General features: G+C 40.6%; 1 protein-coding gene across 6 annotated transcripts; it reads left to right on the top strand.

The window, feature by feature from the left end:
- Positions 1-461: 461 nt before the first annotated feature.
- DCP2 (decapping mRNA 2) lies at positions 462-26,912 on the top strand. 6 transcript variants are annotated; one of them, XM_075020646.1, is made up of 11 exons: positions 462-597; positions 8,465-8,616; positions 10,893-11,020; positions 11,427-11,525; positions 14,909-15,061; positions 16,727-16,839; positions 16,944-17,051; positions 17,821-17,944; positions 18,506-18,613; positions 20,357-20,408; positions 21,095-26,912. In XM_075020646.1, exons 1-11 carry the CDS (start codon positions 545-547, stop codon positions 21,256-21,258), a joined length of 1,254 nt encoding a protein of 417 aa, XP_074876747.1. In that variant the 5' UTR covers positions 462-544; the 3' UTR covers positions 21,259-26,912. The 6 variants fall into 6 exon arrangements, with proteins under 6 accessions (XP_074876747.1, XP_074876750.1, XP_074876744.1 ...); XM_075020643.1 differs by lacking the exon at positions 462-597 and adding an exon at positions 825-1,084; XM_075020645.1 differs by lacking the exon at positions 462-597 and adding an exon at positions 825-1,084 and having other exon boundaries at positions 18,506-18,592.
- Positions 26,913-27,110: the final 198 nt, after the last annotated feature.

Below are 27,110 nucleotides of genomic sequence, written 5' to 3' on the forward strand. Positions count from 1 at the left end.
AGCCGAAGGGCAAACGCAGGGCGCAGCCCCGCGGCGCGGCCTGCCTCGCCTCGCCTCGCGTCGCCTCAGCGGCGGCAGCGCCCGCTCTCCCGCCCGCCACCGCCGGCGGCCGCGGCCTGCGCGGGCCGGCAGCAAGCGGCGGCCGCCAGTAGCGGCCGAGATGGCCGCGACGGCCACGCGCCGGCTGGCGTGCCGTGCCGTGACGTCGCGTGACGCAGCTCGCGGCTCTGGCGGGCGGCCTCCCCGCCGCGCACGCGACGATGACGCCCCGGGCTGGCCGCAGCGCCCATTGGCTGCCTCCCGCGATCACCTGAGGGCCCCATTCCCTCAGCAGCTCTCCAGCGGATTGGCTCGCCGCGTCAGGCCGCACCGCCAGGCGGGAGGCCCCCCCGGCCGCCGGCGAGAGGCGGTTGGCGGAGGAAGCCGCCGCTCTCTCGCCGCCCCGCCCCGCGCCCCGCGGGCAGCAAGGAGTCCCGCCCTCTCCCCTCCCCCCCGCCGTGCCGCGCTTCGGGCTTCGCCGCGTCGGGATGAGCCGCGTTTTCCCATGGACACCAAACGGGCCGAGATCCCCAGCAGCGTCTTGGACGACCTGTGCAGGTAGCCGCGGGGCGGAGGCGTTCCCGGGCGCGCCTCACGACCGCCGGCCCCGGCCGGCCGGCCGGCGCCTCCCCCCTTCCCCCGCGCGGCGGCGCCCCCGTCCCGCGGTGCCGCGGCCGGCCGCGGCGGGGGGGCGGGGTGGGCGCCGCCTCCCCGGCCTGCCCCTTCTCCCCCCGCGCCGCCGGGGCCGCGGGGCCATGCTGGGCAGGCGTGGCGGGGGTGGCTCCGCGGTTGCTCGCGGCTGCTGGAAGCGCTGCGTGGGCTGGCGGGACTCCCAGGGTGGAGCGCGGCGGCCCCGGGGAAAGAGGCGGCCGCGGCAGTCCCGCCGCGGGCCGGGAGGCGGAAGGAAGGGGCTCGGCGCGGCTTCCCCCATGCCCTTGTGGGGTTGCATCCGCCGCCCTTGCGGCTTGGTGGCCCGAGGTCCGCCCGCCCCGTGGAGGGTGCCCTGGCGCGGCGGCGCTCTCCTCTGCCGTCAGCAGGACCCGAGGTAGGGCTGAACTGGCGGCGGGGCAGGAGCCGAGCGCGGGAGGGAGTGCAGGGAGCGCGGTCTGCGGGCTTTTCGTGCGGTGTTGAGCACCTCGTGGAGTTCGGCCGAGGAGGGTAGAACTGGGTCGGTGGTGGTGGCGCGGGTGAGAGCTGCAAGCGCGAGGTTGGTGCGGCGGGCGAGCTGGCGAGGTGAGTTCCCGCTCGGAAGCCTGGCTTCGTTCAGAAGGGCTGGCAGGAGTCCCTTCTGCTGGATTACCGCTGCTGGAGGAGAGTGTTCCCGTGAGGAAAAAAACCAGGAGGAGCCAGAGGAATACCCTTCGGTCTGAAACTGTCCTTTCCTGCTTGCCGGTCCTTTTCAGAGTAAAACGGTTAGCTTTTCATATCCTAAAGGCTACTCGTTTAAATTTTCAAAAAACATGGATTCTGTGTTCTTGGAGAGGGGAGAGGCACGCTTTCCCCATATGATCTCAACCTCTGATCATCTGCAGTGCAGCCCTTTGGACGTCTGAATTCACCTATCGTCCCCAGAATCTGATGCCCCATGCTGGACGTGATAGTTGACATGAAATAATCCTTCTGTCTTACCACCTCAGAAGGACTCCTTCTGAAGTACTTATGTACAAGAGGGAAAGGTTGCTAGAGAGGAATTCCACTTACTGGAATTGCTGTGCTCAAATGAGTGAAAATGCGTAAATGTGCGCATACCATAGGAAGCTAGAACCTCTTTGCTCTGTAGCGTTTTGTCATGTATCTAATGCAAGAGTTGGAGTTTGCAATACGCAAGTAAATTTTCCATTCCCTAAGTCTGGCCTCTGAAGCATCGTGTCTTCTTTGGGCTCCCTACAGAGAGATGGGACTTGTCGTTTAGGTCCCTGCTGACATACGAAACAGGGCTTAAAACTTCTTCAGAAAATTCAGAGGGGAATCACAATGCTTGCAAAACTGAAATAGCCTGTTAGTGTCACTCCTGTGGGGTGACTGATAGAAGGGCACATGAGTATTCGGATCTTACGTTGTTACAGGGTCAGTCCCACTGTCTTACTGTGTTCCTCTGAGCTGCTGTCATTGTCTACCTTTGAAATGGTGTTTTGTTTTATAATTCTATGAATGTAGTTGTGTGGCTTTAATTAAAAAAAAAAAAAAAGCCTTAGAATGGTAGATCAGGGGCTTGTAGTTACCATCTGTCTTGCTCTTCATCTTTCCCTGATTCACCTTGTTGACTTTCATTAGTGCTAAGAGATAAGCCCTGCTTCAAATACGTTGCCTTGCTTGGACATGGACAGAAGAACTGAAAGGAGCGGAGGAGTCAGGCTTTCCTGTGGGAAAGAGAAAGGGCTCCGGTGTGCACAGGGGGGAGTGACAGGGCCTGATAGGCCTTGGCTCAAGGGAGAAGATAAACTGTTAAATAAGTGGAAGACCAGTGGTGCTGTGCTGCAGGTGGTTGGCTATAAAGGGGTTATTGAAATACCTGTTGCTTCCCACATTCTTCAATCTACATATGGTATTAGTGGAAGTTTTGGTAGAAGGAGCCAGGCAATGTTTCATACTCTGTTTTTGAGAAGATTCAAAATATTTTCTAGCACAACCTATACTTTGTTTTTCTTTTTTTTTTTTAATACTGACAGCAAATAAAACTTCAGTACTAAAATAATTATAATTTCAGTATAACAGGTTTTGAAAGTGACAGGACCCATACGAATTCTCTAGTATCATTTCACATGAACTGTAGCAGTGTGAGCTGCAAATCTAAATAACTGTTAGTGAATTTTTAGGAGATGAGGAGCATTCACGTTACTCTTACTAAGCTAAACAATTAAATCTACTTTCAAGTCAAGTTTGCCTAGTATGTATGACATTTTTATGTTCTTTTTTTTTGTGTGTGTGTATTTGAAAACCAAAAGGTAAGTTAAAGCTTAGATGTCCACAAAACAGAACTATTGGTTTTATTTGTTTCTTGAGAGTGCTAGAATATCTCTCAGACTTCTACATTTCATCTTTGGACAGGAATATTCTCCTTTGTCCTGAAGCCAAAGGCCTGGATTCTCTGCAGAAAACTCTTAGTTGTTAAGAATTTCTGTACGCAGGAGATGGGATCATCAGTAATTCTCACTGTAACTGCCATTTTACCTGCTCGATACATTTTCTTATGACAGAAGGATCACTGTGAGCTGGTGCTAATTCTATCAGCTGAACTAAAATGTGTTTGGATTTTACTTTAAGTTGAACCACTTTCTTTAGATTCCTCACAGGCGCTCCTATCTAAGTGGAGGCTCAGGGAGGTTCCACACAGAGCCTACTTCAAAGAGGCTCGTTCTGGGTCCTCAGATCACCTGTAGCTGTTCCAACTAATTCAGCCAATTAGTTTAAATGACAGTTACACTGTTTGGGGCAGCTACAGCTGCTTTAATGCCTGCACGTAATTCTCATGGCTGTTGCTACCTCCGAAGACACACAAAGGTGCCTTAGCTGGTGTCTTAATTTTCTATGTCTTGAGGGGAGGGTGTGGTGGTTCTTTTGTTTGTTTGCTTGTTTTTGTTGAGCCTGATGGGTTAAAAAACCATGAAGTACTACTAGGTAATCTTCACCATGTCAACTATTTTAGTTTTGCAATTGTGAGTTAAAGCTTCCAAGTTTACAGGTACTGTGCAGGATGAGTGGATTTCTTTTTGTAGTAATCAATTTTGATCTTAAGTTGACAAATACCGTTCAATTGTGTAGTTAATTGGGTTAAGACTCCAAATTTTTATTCTCTGCAACTCAGTTTTGAGATATGTCAACTTCTAGGAGGGTCTGGATTATGTTCTTAGACCAGGTTTGTGGCTTGATGTTACTTCTGCAAAGTTTTGCTTGAAGTATTTGTGTGATCATGTATGTTGCTGAGGGTGAAGTTCAGCTATTTAGTAGCAACTGCAGCATTCAGCATCAAATTAAGTTCTAATTGGATAAAGGAAACTTAGTGTACCTATTTCTTCTGTGGAAGGAAAAAAAAAACCGACAAACCCTGCAGGCTCAATATGTACTTGTAGATGTTCTCTCTGATACTAACCTTAGTGTTTTTCCATGCTGTGAGCAGTGGAATACATAATACTTTCATATAGCTTATAGCTAAGCTTAGATGTAGAATTTTTAATGCACATTACTAAAAATTCTCTTGCATGTTGGCTTTATTAAGTCAAGTACATTGGGTGACTCTCAGGCCCTGGGCTTTGTTTGTCCTGTGAAGCTCAACATACAAAGTTACCTGCTGTAATGAGTATGTTCAGAGTCAAATGTTCATAGCTCACTTTACAGAATCTAATACTGAAATTATACAGCACTGAAACCTGTATTAGGGAATCAGTATAAGCTAGCTCTTTAAAAAAACAACAACAAAACTCCCAACAACACAAAACCCAAACAAAACTACAGCTTTTTCCAACAGTGTAAAATAATAAGTAGGCTTTTATATTCAGCTGTAGAGATCTGTGTGAGAATTGAGTGTAAGTGATAATGGTGGTGGTGATTACTGTTACATTCTTTTATTGCAAAACCATTCTCCTAAGGATAACAAAAATAAGATTAAAAACAGTAGTCTAATGCACTTTCATTTAACGTTGGGTTTTTTTTTTCCCCAAGCTGTCACAGTTTTTCCTTGCTGGTAAGCTAAATTAAGAGACTTCTACACTTAGAATTTGTATTCAGAGAGTAAAATGTTACTTGCCAGCATCTGAAAACAAGTTGAAAGCTAAAGCCAGGTACATAATGTCTTCAAACATCTGTTGAGTTCCTAGGCTGTTTTAGAATCACACAATGCCAGGGTACAATTTATTCTAGTTCTGGTAAGTTATTGTTTGTTTAAGCTTCAGTAATAGGACTGCTCTGACCCATTCTTTTAAATAACAAGTCACAGGTATCCACGTAATTTTTTTTGTCATGCTGTCTTGTGCTACTGAGTTGTTCTTTACTGAATAAATAAGTGGATATACAGAGTCTTAATGTAGGTTTGGGGGCTTCTTGGTGTTCCCTTTCTCCTATAAGAAAGTGCTGTTACCCCATCTTTTGATTTCAGGACTGTGGTGGGGTTAACCTTGGCCAGCAGCCAGAGCCCACCCAGCTACTCACTCTCCCTCTTGAAGAGGATGGGGGGAGAAAATAGGATGGAAAAGCTTGTGGCTTAGGATGACACAGGAAGGTTGCTTACCAGTTACCATCATGGGCAAAACAGACCTAACTTGGGGAAAATCAATTTAGTTTCTTGCCAGTTAAAATAGATTTGGATAGAGAGAAACAAAGACAAAAACATTTAAACACCACCTTCCCCTACATCCCCATTTTTCCCAGGTTCAGTTTCACCCCTTCATTCCTGACTCTTCTACCTCCTCCACCCTGAGCAGCGCAGGGGGATCGGGAGTGGGGGTTGTGGTGGGTTCGTAACGCTTCATCTCTGCCTCTCCTTCCTCTTCATGCTTTGCCCCTGCTGCAGTGTGGGTCAGTCCCGTGGGCTGAATTTTCTTCAGGACATACCCATCTGCTCCGGCATGGGATCCTCCACAGGCTGCAGTGTGGGTATCTGCTCTGCCGTGCAGCACCTCCTCCCCCTCCTTCTTCTCTGACCTTGGTGTTGGCACTGCTATTTCATGCTCTTTTTCTTTCTTCCTCTGCCTGTCTGGCATTTTTGTCCTTTCTTAAATGCACTTTCCTAGAGTTGCCACCGCCTTGGCTGCTGGGTTCAGCTGTACCCTGGAGTGGGTCTGTTGGAGCCAGCTGTGTCCAGCATGGGCAGCCCCAGCCTCTTCTCATCGGAGGCCGTCTTGCAGCCCCCTGCTGCCAGTGCCTGGGCACCCGCACCTAGTGCAACCTAGAGATGCCTGTTGTTAGTGCTTCAGTCACTCTTAAGTAACTTAGGAGTTAACTTTTTGATTAATAAGTAGTGTTCTAATTGGCTTTGCTCTTGTTACTCTAAGCCTAATGCTGGCATGTTCTTATTCCTCTTTGGTATTACTTCTACATATTGTATCTTCAGATTCACATGCAGCTGCAGTGCTGGGGCAAGAAACCATCATCAACTAGTTATAAAATAAAATGGACTTCTACTTTTTTTTACCTTTAATCCACAGCAGCTTTTTATGTAAGGGCTATTTTCCACAGTAATAGAGCCTTCAAAAAGAAAGGAGCAGTCGGGGGGGGTGGTATTGCGAATTGAAAATTGGCAAGTAGGAGAATGTTGTTGAAGCAAATATGGTTATTTATGTGAGGGAGAGTGCTTTTTTAAAGGTATCTGGTCAAGGACCTTCTTCAGTGCAAAAACAGGATAGTAAGAAAAGGAGGAAGCCATAAACAAAACATACAGGGACACAAATCTGAGGGAGGCAGTGATGAGAACCAAACCTGGCTGCTGATTGATGAGGGTGTGTGGGAATGTTCGTTCCAGCAAGCTTATCTGAGCGGGGACCTGCTCCTGGGAAACTAAGGGAAAAAGGGGAACCAAAAATACAGAGACACAGACCTAAGAAAACAAAAGTGGAGACAATGACAAGAAACAAACCAGCCAGGCACAGTAATTGATGGGCTATCAAGAAACCACAGGCACCACTTCCAGGAAGATCAGCCTGGCTTTTGCATCTGATGAGACTGTAAACCAGGGGGGATCCCATGCACTGGGCTGGGAGGGGTGCGCAGGGGAAGGGGAGCAGCAGGGGACAGAGCAGGGGTAGGCAGAAAGGGGCATAAGAGGGGCGGGTTGTGTGTTTCCTTTAGAAAGACTGTAAGACTGGGCTGGTCTGTACTCTTGTCCAGCTGAGCCTTTCGCCGGATTGCCACAGTCTGTCCTGTCTTCTTACATCGTCCTATTAAATCTTTTCTTAATGTTCTCTCTGCATCATCTCGCTCTCTGCCCCACGTACAGGCATGCTGCAAGGATGAAGTGCCAGCTACTGATGAGCACTGTGTGTGTGAGTGGACAGGGCCGCAGCTACCGGAGCGAGAGGGGATGTCGGCTAGTCGCGTGGGTGGGGGTCTTGGCTTCCAGCTGCGGGGGGGTCGGAAACCGTGAGTGTCCTGAAAACCAGCTGCTGCGGGGGAACTGTGTGAGTGAGGTGAGTGAGGGGCAGAGCGCTGGTGGCTGGAACAGGACCGTGGGGCGCAGCCCATGTGCCTGGTGCCAGCTGCTGGGCTGGTGGCGAGGGGCGAGTGTCTTATCTTCCTCAAACCTGTTGTGCATGTGTACTCACTGGCAAACTTCAGGCTGGGCCAGCCGGCGTGGCAGGGACCTGCGTGATGGGTATGAGGGCCTGAGGTCTGGGCAGGGGTGTTGGGTGGACAGAGGGAGCCGTGCTGGTACTTGAGGGAGCTGTGAATGTGCGTGTACTTGTGAACCTGGAGAGTGTCAAGTGTGTGCCTGCACTAGCGACCTTCTGCCTCTGCCAGCGGAAGAAGAGAAGGGGACTTGGCGCTCTCTGCTTGAATTTTGTGTGAGTCCTCCATGTAGGTGCTGTTGAGGGCAGCACCTTGTCTGTGGCAGGCTGCGTGACCCGCTGTGTTAGTGTTCTGTGTGTGTGCCACTGGAATATATGGTGGGCTCTGCTACTGGTTGAACCTGCCAGAGGTATTTCTGGTTCTGGCAGTGATACTATGTGCTTTTAGAACTTAGCTCATGGTATTCAGGAGCAGAATGTAAGAGATCTCTGTCAAATGGTTTAAGGTCAATGGGGTGGATGACCTTAAATTTCTAAAAAGAAAATTCTATTGTTCTTGATCTTACAAATAAATAAATAAGTAAAGCTTCTTCTGCTTAAGTAAAATATGCTATCACACAGTGCTGCTTACACTTAATACATCTCTGGGACTCTATATTTGTGTGCCAGTATCTGAGCTAAAGCATAAAGGAGACTTGAAAAATAAACCAATTGTCAATGTTCTATTTCAGACTGAGAAAATTAATGGGATCCTATTGAATTTTAAAATCTACATAAATTAATAGGTCACTGTGGTTTTACGTGGAAATACACAGCTGTGTTTAATTTGTGTCCAGAAAAAAAAGTGTTGATATCTGTTACTGGAATTTGCAGGTGTTCTTTGAACATGTAAAAATGCTTTCATTCTTGTAATGCAGCCATTCAGGTAGGATGTCCTTGTCCTCCCTGTTTTCACAACAGTTAATTTACTTAGTTTATTGTAATTGACTTTTGTGAAAGAACGTCATGATCCATTCTCCTTCTTGACATTAAAGGTTGTATTTTACTTTGATGTGAAAATCTTTTTCTGTCCAGATCACCAGGAAGATCTGGTGGTGTGTTGCTCTGTGCTAATTTATCGGGAATTCACTGTTGCAATGCATTTTTGTTGTTAGATTTAAATAAATTGATGGATTGGGCTAACCTTACTCTTAATTCTTTCCTTGCAGCCGATTTATTTTGCACATTCCAAGTGAAGAAAGAGACAATGCAATCAGAGTGTGTTTTCAGATTGAACTTGCCCATTGGTTTTACTTGGATTTCTACATGCAGAACACACCAGGATTACCTCAGTGTGGGATAAGAGACTTTGCTAAAGCTGATATCCTTTTTATTACTGTGATTGTTTTCCGTCTTGGTGGATAAAGTGCAAACTGAATATTGTTAATGAAATTTCATACTTGCAGCAGGAAAACGTCAGTTCATGTGTTGGTAATTAAAAGTTAGTATTGCTAGGTATGTGATTTTTATCTGTTCATTGCTTCCACAGTTTTGTGGCATCCACGAAAGAGATGTTTCTCACACTGCTAAAGAACTACGGAAAAAGGGTAGTTTCTGATCTTTGAGGATTTTTCCTCGTGGTTGTGCTTTGGCAGACTAGGTGGGTCTCAAAGATGAGCTGTTGGCTAGTATAGAGTTAATTCTCTTCATAGTAGCTGGTATGGGGCTACATTTTGGGTTTGTGCTGAGAACAGTGTTGGTAACCCAGGGCTGTTGTCGTTACTGCTGAGCAGTGCTCACACAGAGTCCAGGCCTTTTCTGCTTCTCCCCCCACCCCACCAGCGAGCAGGCTGGGGGGGCACAAGAAGTTGGGAGGGGACACGGCCGGGACAGCTGACCCCAAATGACCACAGGGATATTCCACACCATATGGTGTCATGCTCAGCAAATAGAGCTGGGGGAAGCAGAAGGAAGGGGAGGATGTTCAGAGTGATGGCGTTTGTCTTCCCAAGTAACCCTTACGTGTGATGGAGCCCTGCTGTCCTGGAGATGGCTGAACACCTGCCTGCCGGTGGGAAGTGGTGAATGAATTCCTTGTTTTGCCTTGCTTGTGTGCATGGCTTTTGCTTTACCTACTAAACTGTCTTTATCTAAGCCCACGAGTTTTCTCACTTTTACCTTTCCAATTCTCTTCCCCCATTCCACTGGGCTTAGTTGCCAGCTGGGGTTAAACTACAGCATAGCTCTTCATGGTGTTTTGTCTGCTTAATTTAATCCCTTTCCAAGTAATTAGTGACATAAATGTTAATGTAGCTGAAGGTGGTATGTGTTCCCCCATGGGCTGTGCCATGTATTTGTTGGAAGTACTGAAAGTTGCTCCTAGAAACAGTTCTGTTTGTAAGGGAGAGGATGCATTTTTACTGAATTCATACGGTTGGCCTCTGGTTTTTTTCATTGCTTACAAGGGCCACTGGAATGTAGACTGTCTAGTCCTTGCTGGAGGAAAAACTTGTGACTTTCATTCAGCAAGTGTTTTAGTTGTAACCTTTTCCTATATGTTCTTGGTGTGGGATTAGAGTATTGCTTCTAATTTTCATTATACTACTGGTTTCACTACACAACATACTTCTCTGTTAGTTGATAACATTAACTTGAAACGCTACAGCTTTTATTTTAACAATAAAGTGTAAGAATACGATAATTCTCTGTTGCTTGATATTATGCAGTTATATTTTATTTATTTTGGCTATGTTTTTAATTATAAATGTATTTTCAGACCAACAGAATTCTTCTAGTAATTGTAGGCGGTGCAGGAAAAATACAATGCAATAGATGTTATTTGTTCATTACATCTGTCCCTCTCCAGCTCACATTTGCCAGAAAAATTAGGTTTGCTGCAACGTGGTATTTTTAAGTACTCTGCTACAGAATTTTTTTTTATTGGTAGTGTAATTTTATATATAATATTAATTATTATAATAATATTAATTATTAATAATACTAATACTTTTATTAAGGACTTGCATATTTGCTTTCAAAGTTTTAGAGTTATAAAGGTTGTTCATGTTTTCTCTGCATGGTGAGTTTTGGTAAAGTGTGTTAGAACTTAGATCTCTGTAATTTGATGTCATTAAAACTAATTGTTTTGCATAGTAAATACTTAAGTACAGATTCTTTACTGTAGTCTAACAAATAATTGTGGGAAAAATATATCTCCACTTCAAGCAGGAGATGAAACTGTATTTTTGTCTGTCTCACTTCAAAATGAAAAAAAAAATGTGTTTAAGAATAACATATTCAAAATAACTGTTATGTGAATACGTTTTCTTTAGAATTAGGGGAGACCTTCCTTGAAACAAGCAGCCTTGCACTGTCTTTTTGGTGTTGTTTTGGTTGGTTGGTTTGTTTGTTTGTTTGTTTGTTTGTTTGTTTTTCCCCCCAAATAGGCTTGTATGAGAATTACCAAATTACGTGATGCTTTCTGACCTTTAGAGTTTGGTAATGGATTATTCATAATACTTCCAAGAGAATATGTCTTGAAAGCACTTAGGGGGAGGGAGTGTGGTTATTGTAAATGTTAAGTGGGTATCTTCTGTATGTCTGTGTGTGATCTGAAACTGGATGCTTAAGTTTATCTTCCTTAACATGCTGCTGTACTCTTCAATCACTGTCCTTTTTTACTGCCTCAAGGTGAAGATGTACAAAAGGTTTTAGATGAGTGGAAAGAATACAAAATGGGAGTGCCAACCTATGGTGCAATTATTCTCGATGAGACACTTGAAAATGTAAGTACGGAAATAGTTGTGAAGGGCTAGAGGTAAGAATGGCATAATGCTGGCAGAAGTAATCTTTTTGTTGTTTATGTTTTTTATCTGGAGAAAAAAAAAGTGCTTCAGATTCACAGAGACCTTGCAGGTACTTGACACTGTTGAGTATGTACAGAAATATAATATGGGAGACAGTACACAGACTTCCACTTGCTTTCCTACTCAGTTTTGGTTTTTTTATTCTAAGTTGCATGATCCCATAAAAAATTTCACAGTTCTTGCTGGAACACAGAAAACCTAATGGGTTCCTTCCTCCAGGCTGAAGTATCTTTTTGGAGAAGCAGGGGAAGGTGAAGGGAAGACATTAATAGAAAGTGGTTACAATAGTGGGTGTTTGACAGTTGCATTCCCTTATGTTTTGCAGGTTCTTTTGGTTCAGGGCTATTTAGCAAAGTCTGGTTGGGGATTTCCAAAAGGGAAAGTAAATAAAGAAGAGGCTCCTCATGACTGTGCTGCTAGAGAGGTAAGTTACATTTGATTCCCTTAAATTTAAGCTAAAGAAATTTTTCTGAGAGCTGGATATATGCGTTAGATGAAAAGACATTTTGCTTTGGTATCTCTTTATTGAAATCATGTAAATAAATAGTCTATTTTCGCAGGAGTTGTCTGCTGTAGCTTTTAGTGCTTTTCTGAGTTCCAGAGTGATAATAAGGGTGTGATTATATAATTTAAAATTAATGTTCAATGTTTTTAACTTTTTGCACTAACTTGCTAAGTTAAGTACTATTTTTAAAGTTCTCTGCTGAACTATCAATTTGCTTCTAAGTATTATTTTTGGTGTTTGGGAGATCTTATATACTTTGTGGTTTTGGAATATTAATTTCAAGGGCCACTGTAACTGTAAAAAGGTGGAAGAATAGGAATTTAGCTTATGTACACTGGGCTATGTAAACAGGCTAAAGAGTTGAGTTGGAGGTTGTAGAATATTATGTAAAAATTATGAAGAGCTCTACTTTTCTATTTTTTAGTGATGCAGGAACAAGGAGCAGTATATATAGCAAGGAAAATCTGAAAACTAAAATCTGTGGGATTTGTTGCTGATGGAGACCTAGATATATAGTGAAGCTACATATTAAAAATAGCTTGTAAATGAATATTATTGATATAAATTCAATGTTCATATAACATAATAAATGTAGAATTTTTGAGAGGGAAAATTAAGATGAGTGAAAGTAGTAAGATGCGTTAGTTTTCTTCACAGTTGGACTGAATCAGTATCTGAGAAACCATGGATTTTTTATTTTTTTTTAAATATACCTATCAAAGATGCATGAATGAAAAATTCTGTATTTCTGATTCCGTGATGGTGCTTTCCATAGCACTCATATTTAATATGGACTTGGAATAGCAAAATAAGGTGCTAGATCTTGACATTGCACTATTATGTGATGGACACACATGAAATACACTTTCATGTTAGCAGGTACTGATTTCTGAGTGTAGAACATTATTTATATAAGTGACTTGCCAAAGAGTGAAACGCCTGAGCTACAGATGCAGTGGGCTGTCAATGCAGAACTTAAGGGCTGGGAAGGATGAGCAGAGACTTAGTAAGGTTGATTACTCAATGCATGTCTCTTTCCCCCTACCCCATAAATAGCTTGTTCAGTTAAACATTTACTAGTAAGGTGCTTTTAGGGTTGGTCTGAAGAACTGACTGAAGGGAGAGGAGATCATAAAAATACATGGACCACAACAGAGTGGACAGGACAAACTAGGTGTTAACTGCTTCAGGAAGGAATGATGTGAAGTTTGACTTCCTCTTTACTTCAGGTTATGCTAGCAAAACCATTCAAGTGGGCACAGTTATAACTGGGAAAAAAATCTTCTCTCTCTTTTTTTTTTTTTTTACTTTATTTTGAGAATTGATTTCGATTACATTAGTGAACAAAACTGTTGCTATGATCTTTTCCATCAAGGTAAATTGTCATTGTGGGTAAACTGGCAAATTCTTCAATGCTTACATGTGGCTGGAATCAGGATGTCTGTAATATCTGTGCATAAATCTATAAATCTTTTAACTGCTTTTGCTGGAGTCAGCAGAGGTCTAAAACCATAAACTGCATTTGTATAAGGTCTAATTGAAGAGGTCTTCACTGGGCAGTGCCTGTACGCTTCAGTAGTATTTTAGAAGCCGATGAGAGCAAAAATGAAATGGATGATTCTCTTGGTAAAAGGAGTTTCTACAATGAATTCACCTGAATCATCTGGAAAGATCACTTAGGAAGAGAAAACATTAGTGTTAGTAGTAAGAATAAGTATAGAAGAAAAGCGTATCTTCTCTTAATTGAGACTGTGTGGTGGGTTTTTATGTGGGGTTGTTTTTTGGTTTGTTTGGGCAGGGGGGGTGGTTTTTCTCCTAATCTCTGCTATTCTTAATGTAGTTAGATGGGAAGATGGCTTGCTTTTTATTTTGATAGAAGAGGAGTTGTATGTGCTAATGTGAAGAATAACTGGTCAGTTACTTGCTTTGAATTAAAGACTTCTTTTTTTTTCGTATTTGTGCTTAATTTCCTCTGGGTTTTCAAAAATTGAACAACCATTTTGCTGATGCCAGTATATACATCAGTATTTTGCATAACATACTTTGAGTAGTTCCTGCTATTACTATTTTATATGCAGTTATTTGATTCTGTTTTTCATTATATGTACCCACAGGAGATGGGGGTGTAGAGGAGGTTTTACTGAAGATCCTGTCCCTCTTTTTAATCCTAAATCTGGTTTTTAAAAAATTTAGCTAAGGACTTCTGCCTTTGGACTTTTGGCAGTGGGGCTTAATAGCCCTGGAGTTAATATCCAGTTCTATGAGTGATTAATTGTTCACATGCATGTTCCACTCTCAGGGTAGAAATGTTTTGGGCAGTGGGATCAATCCTGCATGTTTTCTGAGTACTTGTATTTCCTGTGGAGACTTTGAGGACTAGAAAAATACTTCTAAAAATAAGTATTTACTTAGCAAGCTTAGAGGCATGATCTGATTTAAGCTATTAGGTGTGTTTGACATGAATCTTTTTATATTATAAACCTTGTATATTTGAGAATGTTGTCACAAGTAAATATTTCAATGTAAGGTTTTGAGTAACCTGATCTAGTGAAAGGTGTCCCTGCTCGTGGCAGAGGGGTTGGACTAGATGATCTTTGAAGGTCTCTTGCAACCCAAACCATTCTGTGGTTCTATGATCCTTCATGGCAAGACCATAAAATATGCAAAGAAAATGCTCTTTTAAAATATCATTGTCTTTCTAGTAATCTCCAGCAGGTATAGCACTCCCATTTTTTTCTTTAAAGTAGCTGACAATGCAGTTTTAAATTTCTTTGTCAGCGTGAATATGCAGTTTGAATTTTGTAATTAGAGTTTTGCTACCCTATTGCTGGGGTTTGTTACTAATGTAAAAATGATTATATGTATTGGGGGTAGAAGGTTTGTGAAGTAGAAGGACTGTTGAAAGAGAAGAAAAAATGACATGCAAGTAAACCTTGCTAGAATTTGAAGATGTCTTTGCTCCCCAAATAGTAGCCTTTGCTGTGAATAAGATTTCCATGCATCCAGCAGCATGGAGGAGCAGCTAGAGACTCCTCATCCATATTAATAAATTGCTACATGAAGGTGTAATAGAGTTGTTTCAACTTTTTTTACAGGTCTGTCTTAGAGAAATATAAAGCACATAGGATCTTAGATACTTTTTCTATTATTGAGCATATATCTATGTGTAAAGGCTTGTCTTTCCCAGTAGTGGCCTGCTTTCGTGGATAGATCTGAAAAATAGTCATTCCTTCCCTTGTGATGATAGGTTCTGAAAGGATAAATCTGATTATACACACTGATTTAATCTATATGCTTCTCAGGTGTTTGAAGAAACTGGGTTTGACATAAAAGAGTATATTTGCAAAGAAGAATATATTGAGCTGCATATTAATGATCAATTAGCACGGCTGTACATCATTCCAGGAGTTCCCAAGAACACAAAATTCAACCCCAAAACTAGAAGGGAAATTCGGGTATGTGTTGTTTGAATCTATAGGAACCTTGTTGTGGAGCTTGGTTTTTTTAAAGCTAATGGTCTGTAAAATAATGAAGCTACCAAGGACGATGAATACCTCAAATACTAGGTACAAATGGCATCTTTGCACTGTAGGGTCTTGTCAACTTCTTACAACTCTTCTGCAGACTGATTCTTGACCATCTGTCTGATGTCTCCATTCATCTTGAAAACAACATTAGAGCATACTGTCAAACTATAATTCTCCCTTTCTTTTCTCTTAGGTGGTGTATGTGTTAAATCATTTCATATTATTCCTAGTTATAACTGCCTATATAACTATATATTCTTCTGAAGATGTAATTATTAATTGGTGATATATAAAAGCCTAGATATCAGAAGGAGAAACTAAGGATTGTGTTCTCTCTTTCATGGCTGATACCATCCAGACTTAGAGAATAGTGTATTTTAAGGAGGAGGTTGGGAAGGGAAGACAATGGGAACTGTTTTGGATGGTTTGTGTACCATTAGGCTTTTAAAAGGTATCGTGAAAGGGAGAAGCAAAGACTCAGGTAGTAGACTGTTGGAAACTTTGTTCCTGATATACATAATCTTTGAAGTTTGAATATGTATCTTGTATTGCAATTCAGTTTGAAACAGCTATCCCCATATTTTTCATGTAGATGGTGCTACTGGACAGGGCATCTGGTTTTCTAAATAGGAAAAGGTACTTCCAGTTGACTAGACAGGAGTCTCTTAATTTCTTGCATGAGACCTGTTTTTCAAAATATGAAGTAAAAGATTATGAACTTTGAGGGGTTTTTTAAATGTACAGTAAATAACCACCCGTTGTATAATGGTGACCATCTGCATGAGGGTGATGAAGAGTTCTTACAATGACAGATTTCTGTCTCCCTGCTGAAACAGTCTTCATCTGATCTAATACAACTAGGCATGCTGTTTCTGTGTTCCCTGTAGAACTATACTGAAAACCTGTTCAGTTTGTAACTTATTTCCATAATATGCATCTTATCTGGACTTGAGGCTTTGGGGCTAGGTTCTGCAATAGAAAAGCTCATGTGGATTCTTCTATGTGTGTATATTCAGAATTCCTGATTTTGTTCTCATTCTGCAAAGCATACAGCTTTAACAATTAAAGCTATAATATATAAATTATAACACATGTTCTATAGTTTACCTGTGGGTTGTTTTATAACAAAAACTGAAACTTGCTCTGCAAACTAAATCCCCTTCTTTCTGATAATTTTTGAACTAGTATTGATGGTCTAGTTTTGATGGCATTTTAAATAAAAATAGCAAGAATAGAGTCACTCTGAAAGTTAGTTAAAGCCTCTACCTTTATTTATGGCACTCAGTGTGCAGTGGTTTAATTTGGTTTTTGAAACCCTTATTCACAATTTAGTTGCTGGATAATACCTTTCATATTTTAGGTGCCGTATCTTGCAATGAGTATGTGCTGTGCCATCTCTTACTCTGCAGCTGCAGTCAGAAGAATGACCCCATTGTTAATTAACCTTTTATGAAAAACCCTGTTGTGGTCTGTTAATTAAAGTCTTGATTGTAATTTTTTTAATTGAGGGAAATAATTGTGGTTGAAACACATTTGTAACATTCTGTAAGGCTACAGTAGTGGGTGTTTTGATTTTATTTCTTGTTTTTCTAGAATATTGAGTGGTTTTCCATCAACAAATTACCTTGCCACAGAAATGACATGACCCCGAAGTCCAAGCTGGGTTTGGCACCTAACAAATTTTTTATGGCAATTCCCTTCATCAGGTATGTCTGAGATGAGGCAAATGCTAGGCCAGTGCCTTTCAGACATGTTTAATTCCTTTAGATTTGTTTTAGTAAGTAGATCTTGTTGCACTTCTTGCTCACAGGCCGTTGAGGGAATGGATTTCCCGAAAGAGTGGAGATTCCTCAGATAGCGACAATGGATTTTCATCTGCATTGAACACACCCTCTAAGCCCAACTGGGAAAAAGCTAGGTAAGAAGCAGGTCAGTTTAACACCTCTATATCCTTTCTATAAAACATTGGTCATACAAAGCTGTTTGTCCTTTCTCTTGCTCCAAGTATTTGTGTTCCAGTAATAGAATGGGTTAATAAAAAAATAAAGTTGTGTCCATATCTCATGGGACTGTAAATAGGATGAGAAGTTAATTAGTGTCATGATACACTTTTTTGGTAAATTCTGACATGTGTCAGAACTGAGATAATTTCTTGAGTCCTGTCTATGGGAATCCAAAAAACAGAAGCTAAAACAAGTAGGTAACTTTCAATGCTTCAAGTTCAATGCTTTTGGCACTTCCATAGAGGAAAACCAGGACTCTCTAAAGTAGGACTGTAACGTACTATCAGAAGTAGCTAGCTAGATAAAACCTGTGGGGGTTAATAGGGGAACAAGTGCTGCTGGCTTTTGATTCAGCTGAGCTAAAAGCGGTAGAGCAAACTTTAAAACCCGTAGTCCCAAAGAGAAGAACATGCTCCAGTAATTCGAGTCAGGTCAGCACCAACACTGAGAACAACAGGACAAATGCTAATGTGGACCTAGCTTGCTGTCTATGCAGAGCATAGGTTTCATACCAGCAGGCAAAACAAAGCTGGGTGAATGCAGGGAGCATTATTAATTTCCACACTAGGTTACTTAAGCTTGTCTTCCAGGTTTTTCTCAAAAAGCAGAAAATTCTTTCGTATTTTTCTTCTGCTATCAATAGGTTTGAAGTTGTGTTGTAAAACATTTGTTTTCCTGTACTAGATCCAAACTTCGCTGTAGTCATCATGTGTTTACAGATGGCTTTTCAGGAGAGCAGTGGGTGAAGCCAAAACAGCCACAGAAGCCATATAATCATCCTGAGATGTCTGAAGTTTTGAAAATAAAGGTATGTTGTTTCTTAGGCAAACAGATGCATCTAAGCTATTTAACATATGTCTTTGTTCATAAGCGTTCCTTGGAATGACAATATTGGATTTTATCACAATAGCATGCAAAAATAAAAATGTGGGGGAAAAAAAAATCTTCGGGATTTTCAGATTTATCTGGCGTTAGTGGTGGTGGGTATCCGGTGGTAGTTGTGTTGTTTCAGGTATAGATAGTAATTACTACTCACCATTTTGGTGTCCTCCATGTACCATTTTGAAATATTTTGGGTACTATTAATATATATGCATCAGTGTATGAGAACTCACTGAACTGAATTTATTTTGTGATACAGTGTCTGTGATAGCACAAGAGAGACTGAGTAACAGCTGATGACTCTTTGTAATTTGAGATATGTTTGGTTAATTTCAGTGTGTTTCAGTTTGTCTACAGAAGATACTGTTCACGTGTTTTGAGGTTATTTGGAGGTTACTTTAACTAATAAGTAGGAAGTGTCAGTGCAATGATGTTCAATGCTGCCATTTAAATTCTTCTCTTTGCTACATTTTGGACTTTATGGCAGGGTCAGACCTTGAAGAGCAATGGCAGAAAGCAGTATCAAGACACTTTTAGCCAAAAGAAGCGAACAAATGGAGTCCACAATCAACCAGTTAAGCAAAACTATACCTTGGTAAGAAACATGCAGTGATTAACAGGTTCCAGTAATGCTTAACGAATGTCCAGGCCAATGTCCTGCTGAAACAAAAGTAGAGTGCATATCTAACAAAAGTATATTTGATCAGAATATTTGGTATGTATTTGTAGAAATATGACATTTCTTACCTTGTATGCATATACATCTATAGAGAAGCATACTAAACTTCAAAGTTTGCCTTTTGGCAGGAAGTCTTATTTTAGCAGTTGAAAATGTCATCTGTTTCAGTAGACAATCCTGCAGCTTTCCAGGTACCTGTCAGGTAATAGCCTACTGTAGTGTGTCATCATAATAATAAAAATAATAAGTCAGTGTAGTACATGTCTTATTAATGTATGGTATATTATTGTAAGCATGGAGTTCTGTTATGCAGCAATTAGATACAAAGTGGTAATGCATACACTTATTATTTCCCTTCTCTGTAGTGAAAATATTGAGATGCAGACTTGACTTGAACACCAGAATCTCATATGGTTTTTTAATCATACAGTAGAACTGCGGCGGTCTGTAAATTCCAGTGTGGTATTCTTGGTTTGTTACCTTTTCCTTGCAGTAACTGATTGTCTTTGTCCCCACCGTTCTGCTGGCTGGGAGAAGGCTCACTGAGATACCTCTCTCTTTTTAATATAATGCCTCTTTGGTTCCTCCCTTCCCCACCCCCCCCCATTCTTTACGGCTCTCCAATTCTACTTTGTTGGCTCTTGTGCAGCAGTAAGCCCCAGTTCTCCATGCAGCTCAGCTGGCTTGTCCAGGCTTCAGTTTTTCTCGTTTACTGCCTCTAAGCTAGATGTTTCCCATTCTGGCTTGTGATTATTACCTTCTTTCTGTTTTTCATGTGAAAGTGCAGAACCATTTACTCCTGTAAAATCCTCAGTATAGCAAGAAATGGTTAGTTGCATTTGGGTCTGAGAGTAGAAAAATGAAAAGTTGAAGAATTGACTGCCCAGAAATTTGACTGTATAGAAAAAACTGTAATGGGAATCTGTAGGATCTTGATGGAAACAAGTAGAACTGTTAATACTCCACAGTTACTTTGTAGGCTTTTTACAGACTTTGTGAAATACTTCTGTGGTATTTCATTTGCATTTTCATGATTGTCAGTCTTTTGAAGTTTAAATATTTCATGTCCCAGTGATAATTTTCTAATACAATTTGGAGGCCAGGGAACTCTTAATTCTCACAGAGTGCAAAGGGCCATACTTTCCTCTGTATTTATACTTACAGCAGCATACCTGGGGCTAAAACTTAACTCTTCCCTGGAGAGTTCTAAGTTTGTGTCTCTAATGCATGCTAATTTAATTGGCAGTAGCAGTGTGTTTGCAAATACATTCCCCTTGCCTTTTTGGGACAAGCCGACTGAAGAATGGGCTTATGCATGTGCAACTTTGATTCCACACCATCATATGCAAGACCTTTGCAGCTTAAAACATTTATAAAGAACTCAATTTTTTTCCCTAAAAGCCCGCATTTTAAAAATGATTTGTTGACTGTTAAAAGGTTGCATGCTTCTGAAAGACTTCTGGACTTGAAGCATGCTTACTAGATAAAATAACATGACAGAATTCATGCTGAACTACAAGTAAAATAATTCACACATCAGGAGGTGTGTCAAAGCAAATACAACCAGCATGCCTTTTAGCTGATGCTTAAGCTATGCCCCTAAGAAATGGAAGCCATTTTTTAATGAATTGTGTAATGTATGGTCATTCTCTTAAACAGAAATGTGAAAAAAGGCTTCATCCAAGAAGACTTCAAGATAACTTCGAAACAGGCAAGTACAGTCTGAATTTTCATCCACTGTCATGCATTACAGGCTGAAGGCACCTGAATAATGGTGGTCTTTCCTTGTATGCTAACCTACCAAATATTATAAAGCTGTATTTTCTAAGGCAGTCTGAGGGGTTTGGGGTGGGGGTTTTGGGGGGTTAACTTCCTGTGCTGCTCCATGTTGGTTTTGCAGTTGTTCTCCTTATTTAAGACTGTCAGATTATACCAGGTGGCTGAGTAAAAAGTAACTGAAAGCTGGCTTAGGAAAATAGCATCTGAGTCAACACAATGCTGGTAACTGAGTGTTGGTTCAAGGCTTTCTGTCCAGCTAGTAATAAGCTGCAGTTGATATTGGACTACTCTGGAGAGTGCACACAGTTCTTTACTTACTGCTCAGAAAATTGGCCATATTTCTTTCCTCCTTATTAAGAAATAACTTGCAAAACAGCATCTGTGGGTAAAACTGGCTATTGACAGTGTCTTCAGATTGCTGTGACTTTTAAGGTTTGTTCTAGCCACTAGATGACTTCTAAATATGGCTGTTTGAGTTACTGTCTTCTGTTTATGACCAGGCATACATATTTTGTCATGAATATTAATTGAATATATATTTGAGGTATGGCTTTTTATTGATACTCTTACTGATAACCATCTGTTTAAAATTTTTTATGCTTTTTTCTCTTTAAGCAGATGCAGCATATGACATGTATTGCTTCAGTGAAGACCCACTGCCAGAACATGTAGAGGGACATTCTGTGGCATGGAATGGCCATTACAAATTTGCTTTCTCATCAAGAGCTTTCTTGAGTTTCAAGTTTGACCATGATGCCATAATGAAAAGTTTTGACCTCTGACAGCAAACTTAATAGGAACAAAAATCAGACTTGCCTGTTGCAATTGAGGGGGTTTCTTATCCAGCCTTACTCTTTCTCAGGAGTTTTTTTGTTTTGTTTTGTTTGTTTTTAAATGCAATGCAGGGACTGACTGGTGGTTTGGAAGGGTTTGTTCTTTTTGCAGTATGGCAGTGGCACAGTCAAGTGTTGCACTTTAAATGCAGTACAGCCTTTTTCCACAAAAGTACCTTTCCAGTGTTCAGTTCACTTGTTCCTAGCTGTGCATTAGAGGGCATTCTTTTTCCTTTGTTTTTTTTTATTAACTTGCTGTGTGTTTTGTAGTATGTCATTGACTTTTTTTTAACTGTTGAGTATACCTGCTTGCTAAACTTCAACTGCTCTGATGTAAATTATTGGACTTGTTAGTCATTATTGCATAGTACATTGCAATATTACAGCAGTGGCAATGAAACTGATACTCAGAGGACTCCTCTGTCCTAGCGATTTTGAAACCAAGTTGCACAGTTCAAACCTAGCCTCAGCCTGTCATCCTCTGTGTGTCCTGGTTGCTTCCCCAAAATACCTTCCCTCCTTCACACTGATAGTTTCTGTTGGCTGGCGATCAGTAGTACTTGGAGTCAAATCTATAGCATGTTGACTTCTTGTACCTACTCTGCCTCTGTCTTCAGTAAGGATACACAAACTGGGTAGAACTTAGCCATTCAAAGTGTCTAGCTTCACTCTTATGCAGTGTCCCCAGCTGCATAAGAAGGAAGTTGCAAAGTTTTGTGTTATCCCAGTTGCAGCTGCTTTCAGAAAGGAAAAGCTTAAACTTGTCTGTGAGAGGTTACTCATGTAGAATTTATACTGAATGTAAATAGGCCTCTAGATCTTGCTGAGGAGGAAGGCAGGTGCATGGATAATAGAGTCATTGTGTGACACTAAACGGCTTAATCAGGCTTGCAATAACTATTCTAAGGGTGTCCAGTATTGTATTCTGTGCTGTTGTCCTCAGATCTCTTGTGTAGTGTATGCTCTGTATATATCCAGTAGTACTGAATTGCACTTGCAGTTAGCATTTAAATGATGTAGCCTCAGTTGTTTTCAGCTACAATGCTTTCTTAGTAAAAATATAAAAATCTGGGGGGGCAGGGGGGAAAAAAACAGTAAGAGTTGAGGTGACAAACTGTTAAATCACCTTCATGTTCACGTTAAGGGGTTTTGAACACGTGCTTTGCAGTTAAGAGAAATGCACTGAAATAACTTGTCACAGCAGCTTGTGGCAGCAAGCATGTTGTCCCAGATTTAAAAATGGACTTTTCTCTGAAGTAAAGGTAATTGGTAATTTCATAGGTTGAATGAACTATGCCCTTGTCTCATCACAGTGTATGGTCATGCACTGGGTCTTTATGCAACTCGTGTCATCCAAAACCAAAATCCTGGTCTTCCTTCAACCACCCTACTTCATCTACCCTACCTGATCTGTTACTTAGTGCTTTTCCTCAGAAATAGCTTTAGAACCATATCCTGGTTTATTTACCTGTCTGGCACCAGGTGATTTGGGACTATAATGCTGTAATAGTCTTGGTGATGGGAACGCTGGACTTCTTATCAGTCAACAGGAGAAACAGACTGCAGCATTTCCTCCTTCTGGAGGGCAAGAGTCCTGAGGGCCTTGTCTTTCAAGACCAAATTGTGAAATAGCTCTCGCTTTGTCTCACTTTGTTTTTTTTTTTTTTTTTTAAAAAAAAAAGGTATCCAAAGGCTGCTCAAAACAGTAAATGGTGAAGAACAGTAATTGAGAAGGTGGGATAATGCTGGAGGAGGTTATGTTACTCAGCTTCAGGTGAAAACTAATCTTTAGTTATTTCTTTAGTGTAAGTAGTTGATTTCCCAGCAGAAGTGCCTTTACTCATGGTGAGGCAGAATCTTGTATTTGGATCTCGAGGCTGCTACTGCCGGTGGAGTTAACAAGACTCTCCTAAGGCATGATTAAATACCAGGCTGTGGAAATCTTTAAGTTGATGTTTCAAATTACAGTTATATTTCATCTAATGCTCTGTGAAATAAGGGGGATATTGATGAAACAGTGAACTTGCAGCTTCTGTCAACTGTTTGGGAAATCATGTCCCAGACAGAGGAAGTCTTTAGAATGAAGCAAGTGTGTCCTATGAATAGGAGGTGCTAGCTGCCCTCTGTATTCACTGGGTCATTTTTTTCTTCTTAGTGAAAGGTTGGTTCAGTGTAAGAGAAATTGGTTCCTTCATTAAGCAACCCAAAGTGGAGCTTATACATATGTCATGATTTTAGTAAACCTAGCCTTAATGTGAGTTGCAAATAAATGTGATAAATATGCAATAACTTACTTCTATGTATAAGGGTACTGTTTCTTGTAGTAGCATTGCTTTCTGCTTTCTCAGTAAGGTTTCTAAAACAATGTACGTGTGGTGGCATGTGATCTATCTACCTTATGGGTTCCACCGTGCCCTGCACTGTGAACATTTTGAATCGTTTACTATTGTTTATGTTCTTATTTCACCATTCTTTTATAATTAAGTATATTTCTAAGTTTAGAAGTACAGTTTACATTATCTTCTGTAAAACAGTGAAGAAATAACAAGTGAGATACAGAATTTAGTTCCCTGAATTTTTATTTTATGGGAGCTAGACACAGAGAAACAAGTAACTGTTTGCATGTCAGACTCAAGAGCTGATGTTAAGATACTTGAAAAACAAACATTGCTCAATTTGAGAATGCTTGCCTGTAAGGGGTTATTCAGATTATGAATGGTCATTCAATATTCTTGAAATTTAGGAACTCATGGAATAAATGAACATTTAACAAAGGAACCTACAAATACTTGGGTGCTGGGAATCTAGTACTAGTCTGCAGTTTCTAGTACTACATAAACTCCCTGCTCTAGTGTGAAATTTTTAGTATCTCTCCTTCACAGAAGGCTCTGAACTTTGAACTCTGAAGAGTGATCTGCCTAATTGAATGACATATGTTCTGTGCTGAAATGCTATTAACATCAACTCCTTGTACATGCATGCTTTTCAAAGTAGCTGTGTCTTACATAGTTTGAAGTCTGGAAATGGTACTGGGAAGAAGAGGGGAAATAGCTTTATTTATTGCACAATCAAAGTATTTTCTTTAACACAATGTAAGTTTAGACAAACCTTGCATAAATAGTTTCTAACAAAATTTTGGGCCTAGTGACTGTTCCAGGCTTCTATGCTGTGCTCCAGCCTTCCTGATTTAATTTGGTGATTTGAGAACAATATTTACTGTGTTTTTCCTTCACCTACCTGTTATAAATATAAGTTCCTTTCTAAAACAAGGCAGGCTTTGCGTCTGGTTATTCCTAACAGACTTGCTCTCAGATTGTAATTTCAGATACAAAATTATTTTTTCCAATTTTTACTTTGTGTAGTGGAATTGCTTTCGTTGACTTGCAGTTTATAGCAGCACTCATGTCATTCTGGTATGAAGAGCAAGAGTTTACATGAAGAATCCAAGCTCTAATATCCTGTGGTGCAAGATAGCACTGCTGCTCCATGGGTGACTGGCTGTCCAGTTGTTGGGTCAGTGGGCTGTTTAGTCCTCAGCTATCCATTTTTTATAAACTCTGAGCAAGAGAGTTTTTTCCAGAGGTAAAGTCAGGTGCCTTCATCTTTTAAATCAGAAGTTATACTCAAAATGTGTTAGGAAGCTCAAAATTATTGAGAACTGGTAGAATAACCTCTCTTGTTGATTTAAAATAATTTTATTTACAGAAATTGTCTTGCACTGTAAATGTTAAATAATCTGGTGCTTATATATGACTTCATAATTTCAGATTGTTTTTGTTATTACAGTGTTTCATCTTTTGAAGCAACCAAAATTATTAAGATATGGTCAATTTCTACAGACTAACTGAAGGTGCTTTTACAGTAAAGTAGGCTTGGAAATGTCACTACTCTTGCATAATACGTTTTTGTTCTTACGCATTTATAGCAATAGTGTAGTTCAAGAATGAAAGTAGGCTAAATGCTAGTATTTGCACTGTTCTTAATCCTGTATATAAGCACTGATAGATGCAGTAGGATTTGTGCTGTGTGTGCATTTCACAGTAGATCATGAATTTATAAGGAAGACAACATATGTAGCAATTACCTTGGCCATATTCAAGATCATGCAAGAGGAAGTATTCTGGATTAGTAATCATCAAAATTTCACAGGGTACAGAATGTTTAAATTTGAATAGGTCAACTATGAAATTTATTGAAAACACTGAGTATTTTGTCATTGTTAAGGATTTATATTGTTGATCAGAAGAACTAGTTTCTAATTTCGATTATGGGTTACAGTTCAGTGCCTTTAAGAAAATGATTACAGCTCATGGAGCATTAATAATTTTAAAACAAGGCACTTAAAGCTTTTTAAGAACATAGATCCTGCAAACTCAGTTCTCTACAACACACTTTCCACTGTGAGAAAAAACTTACTTTGCAAATTTTTTTAACATGTTTGAGCAAAATTACTGAACTAGGGAGATGAACCATTTGTATCTTGCTGGTTGGGTATGTATTTTTGTTATGCAGGAAAAGTATGCAAAACTGCATGATTAAGAGCTCTCAGCAAATACTTCTCCAGCCTATACTTAAAACAGGATCCTTAAGTAACTTTACTATGTCTGCATGGCACTGCAGTATATGGAAGCTGTAGCTCAGCCCTGAGAAGCAGTTTAGCTGGGTTTGCAAGGCACTTTAACATTAAAAAGCAAAACAGACTCCACAGAAGAAGGTGGGTTCATTAGTTTTGGCATAATGCTAGATTGCTGTAGGTGTTCCAGGACCCAGGCTGACTCAGGTATTGCTGCCCAAAGATAACACTTTTCTGTGCAGCATTGCATGCCTCGCAGAAAATAGGGAGCTGGTGTTCTATTATATGGCTCATGCATGAAGGGTTATGTCTTCCTCCTGTTTGTTTAAAGCTCAAGAACTTGATCTGTTTTCCTCACTGGTATGTAAGTGGCATATCGGTGCTAATTAAGCAGGAAGTATGTACAGCTAATAGGGTTAAAACCATGTAAAGTTACAGATTTTGTTCAATTTCCATTATGTTATCTTGAAGAAAGTTTGCATTGGTCAGCTCTTCAATTTTAGTAAATAAAATCTGTAACTACCTGTAACTTGCTGTACTGATGATTGTGATTTTGTTATTCACTGATGCAGAAACTGAAGCACACCATTTAAGAGGCTATGACTAAACTGACATTATCTTCTATACTGTAATTTTTCTCTGTAAAATTAAATGACTTGTGTATAAACTTACTGAAGTACTGAAGTATGAATATAAGCATTGCTGATCAGTGTGAAATGTAAAGCCTGTGCTGTGGGTACAGGTTATTCATTCACTGTAGAATGTTTAAATGTTGCCTTAAGCCAATCAGCAGCACTGATTATATATAGTTCCAAGAACAGAAGTATTATTTTTTCAAGTCAATTGTAAAGGTGGACAAGGGGCCCATTGAACACAATGGAAAGCAAAAAATTTTTTTCTAAAAGGTGTTAGATGTACTGGAGAAAGGAAGTATGTGAACTTCAATCAGTGCTCTTGAAGTATTTATGAAATAGCAATTTTTTTTTTTTGTCCATGTAACTTCTTATTAAAAGAACTGGATGTGTGGAAACGGTTTCATATGTGCCCTTCCATTTCTATGAAGTGCTTGCTGAAGCTGTAGAGGGTTTGTGGCAAGTACTGATGTTCTTGATCTCAGCTCAAACCTGTGATCAGATCTCCAGTGAGTTCTTACCAACTTTTTATGTCCCTATTATGGGAACTTCCCTGATAGTGTCACACCATCTCCCTCAGTAACTTACCTTGGAGA

The sequence above is a fragment of the Buteo buteo genome, chromosome Z (genome assembly GCF_964188355.1).
Source record: "Buteo buteo chromosome Z, bButBut1.hap1.1, whole genome shotgun sequence".
In the NCBI taxonomy this organism is placed as follows: Eukaryota; Metazoa; Chordata; class Aves; order Accipitriformes; family Accipitridae; genus Buteo; species Buteo buteo.

Bases quoted from the DNA above. Each gene is read 5' to 3' on its own strand.
- DCP2 (XM_075020643.1), top strand. From the start codon at position 969: ATGCCCTTGTGGGGTTGCATCCGCCGCCCTTGCGGCTTGGTGGCCCGA. The intron at 1,085-8,464 runs GTAGGGCTGAAC...CTTTCCTTGCAG, and splicing joins TGCCGTCAGCAGGACCCGAG to CCGATTTATTTTGCACATTC. The intron at 20,409-21,094 runs GCAAGTACAGTC...CTCTTTAAGCAG, and splicing joins TCAAGATAACTTCGAAACAG to ATGCAGCATATGACATGTAT.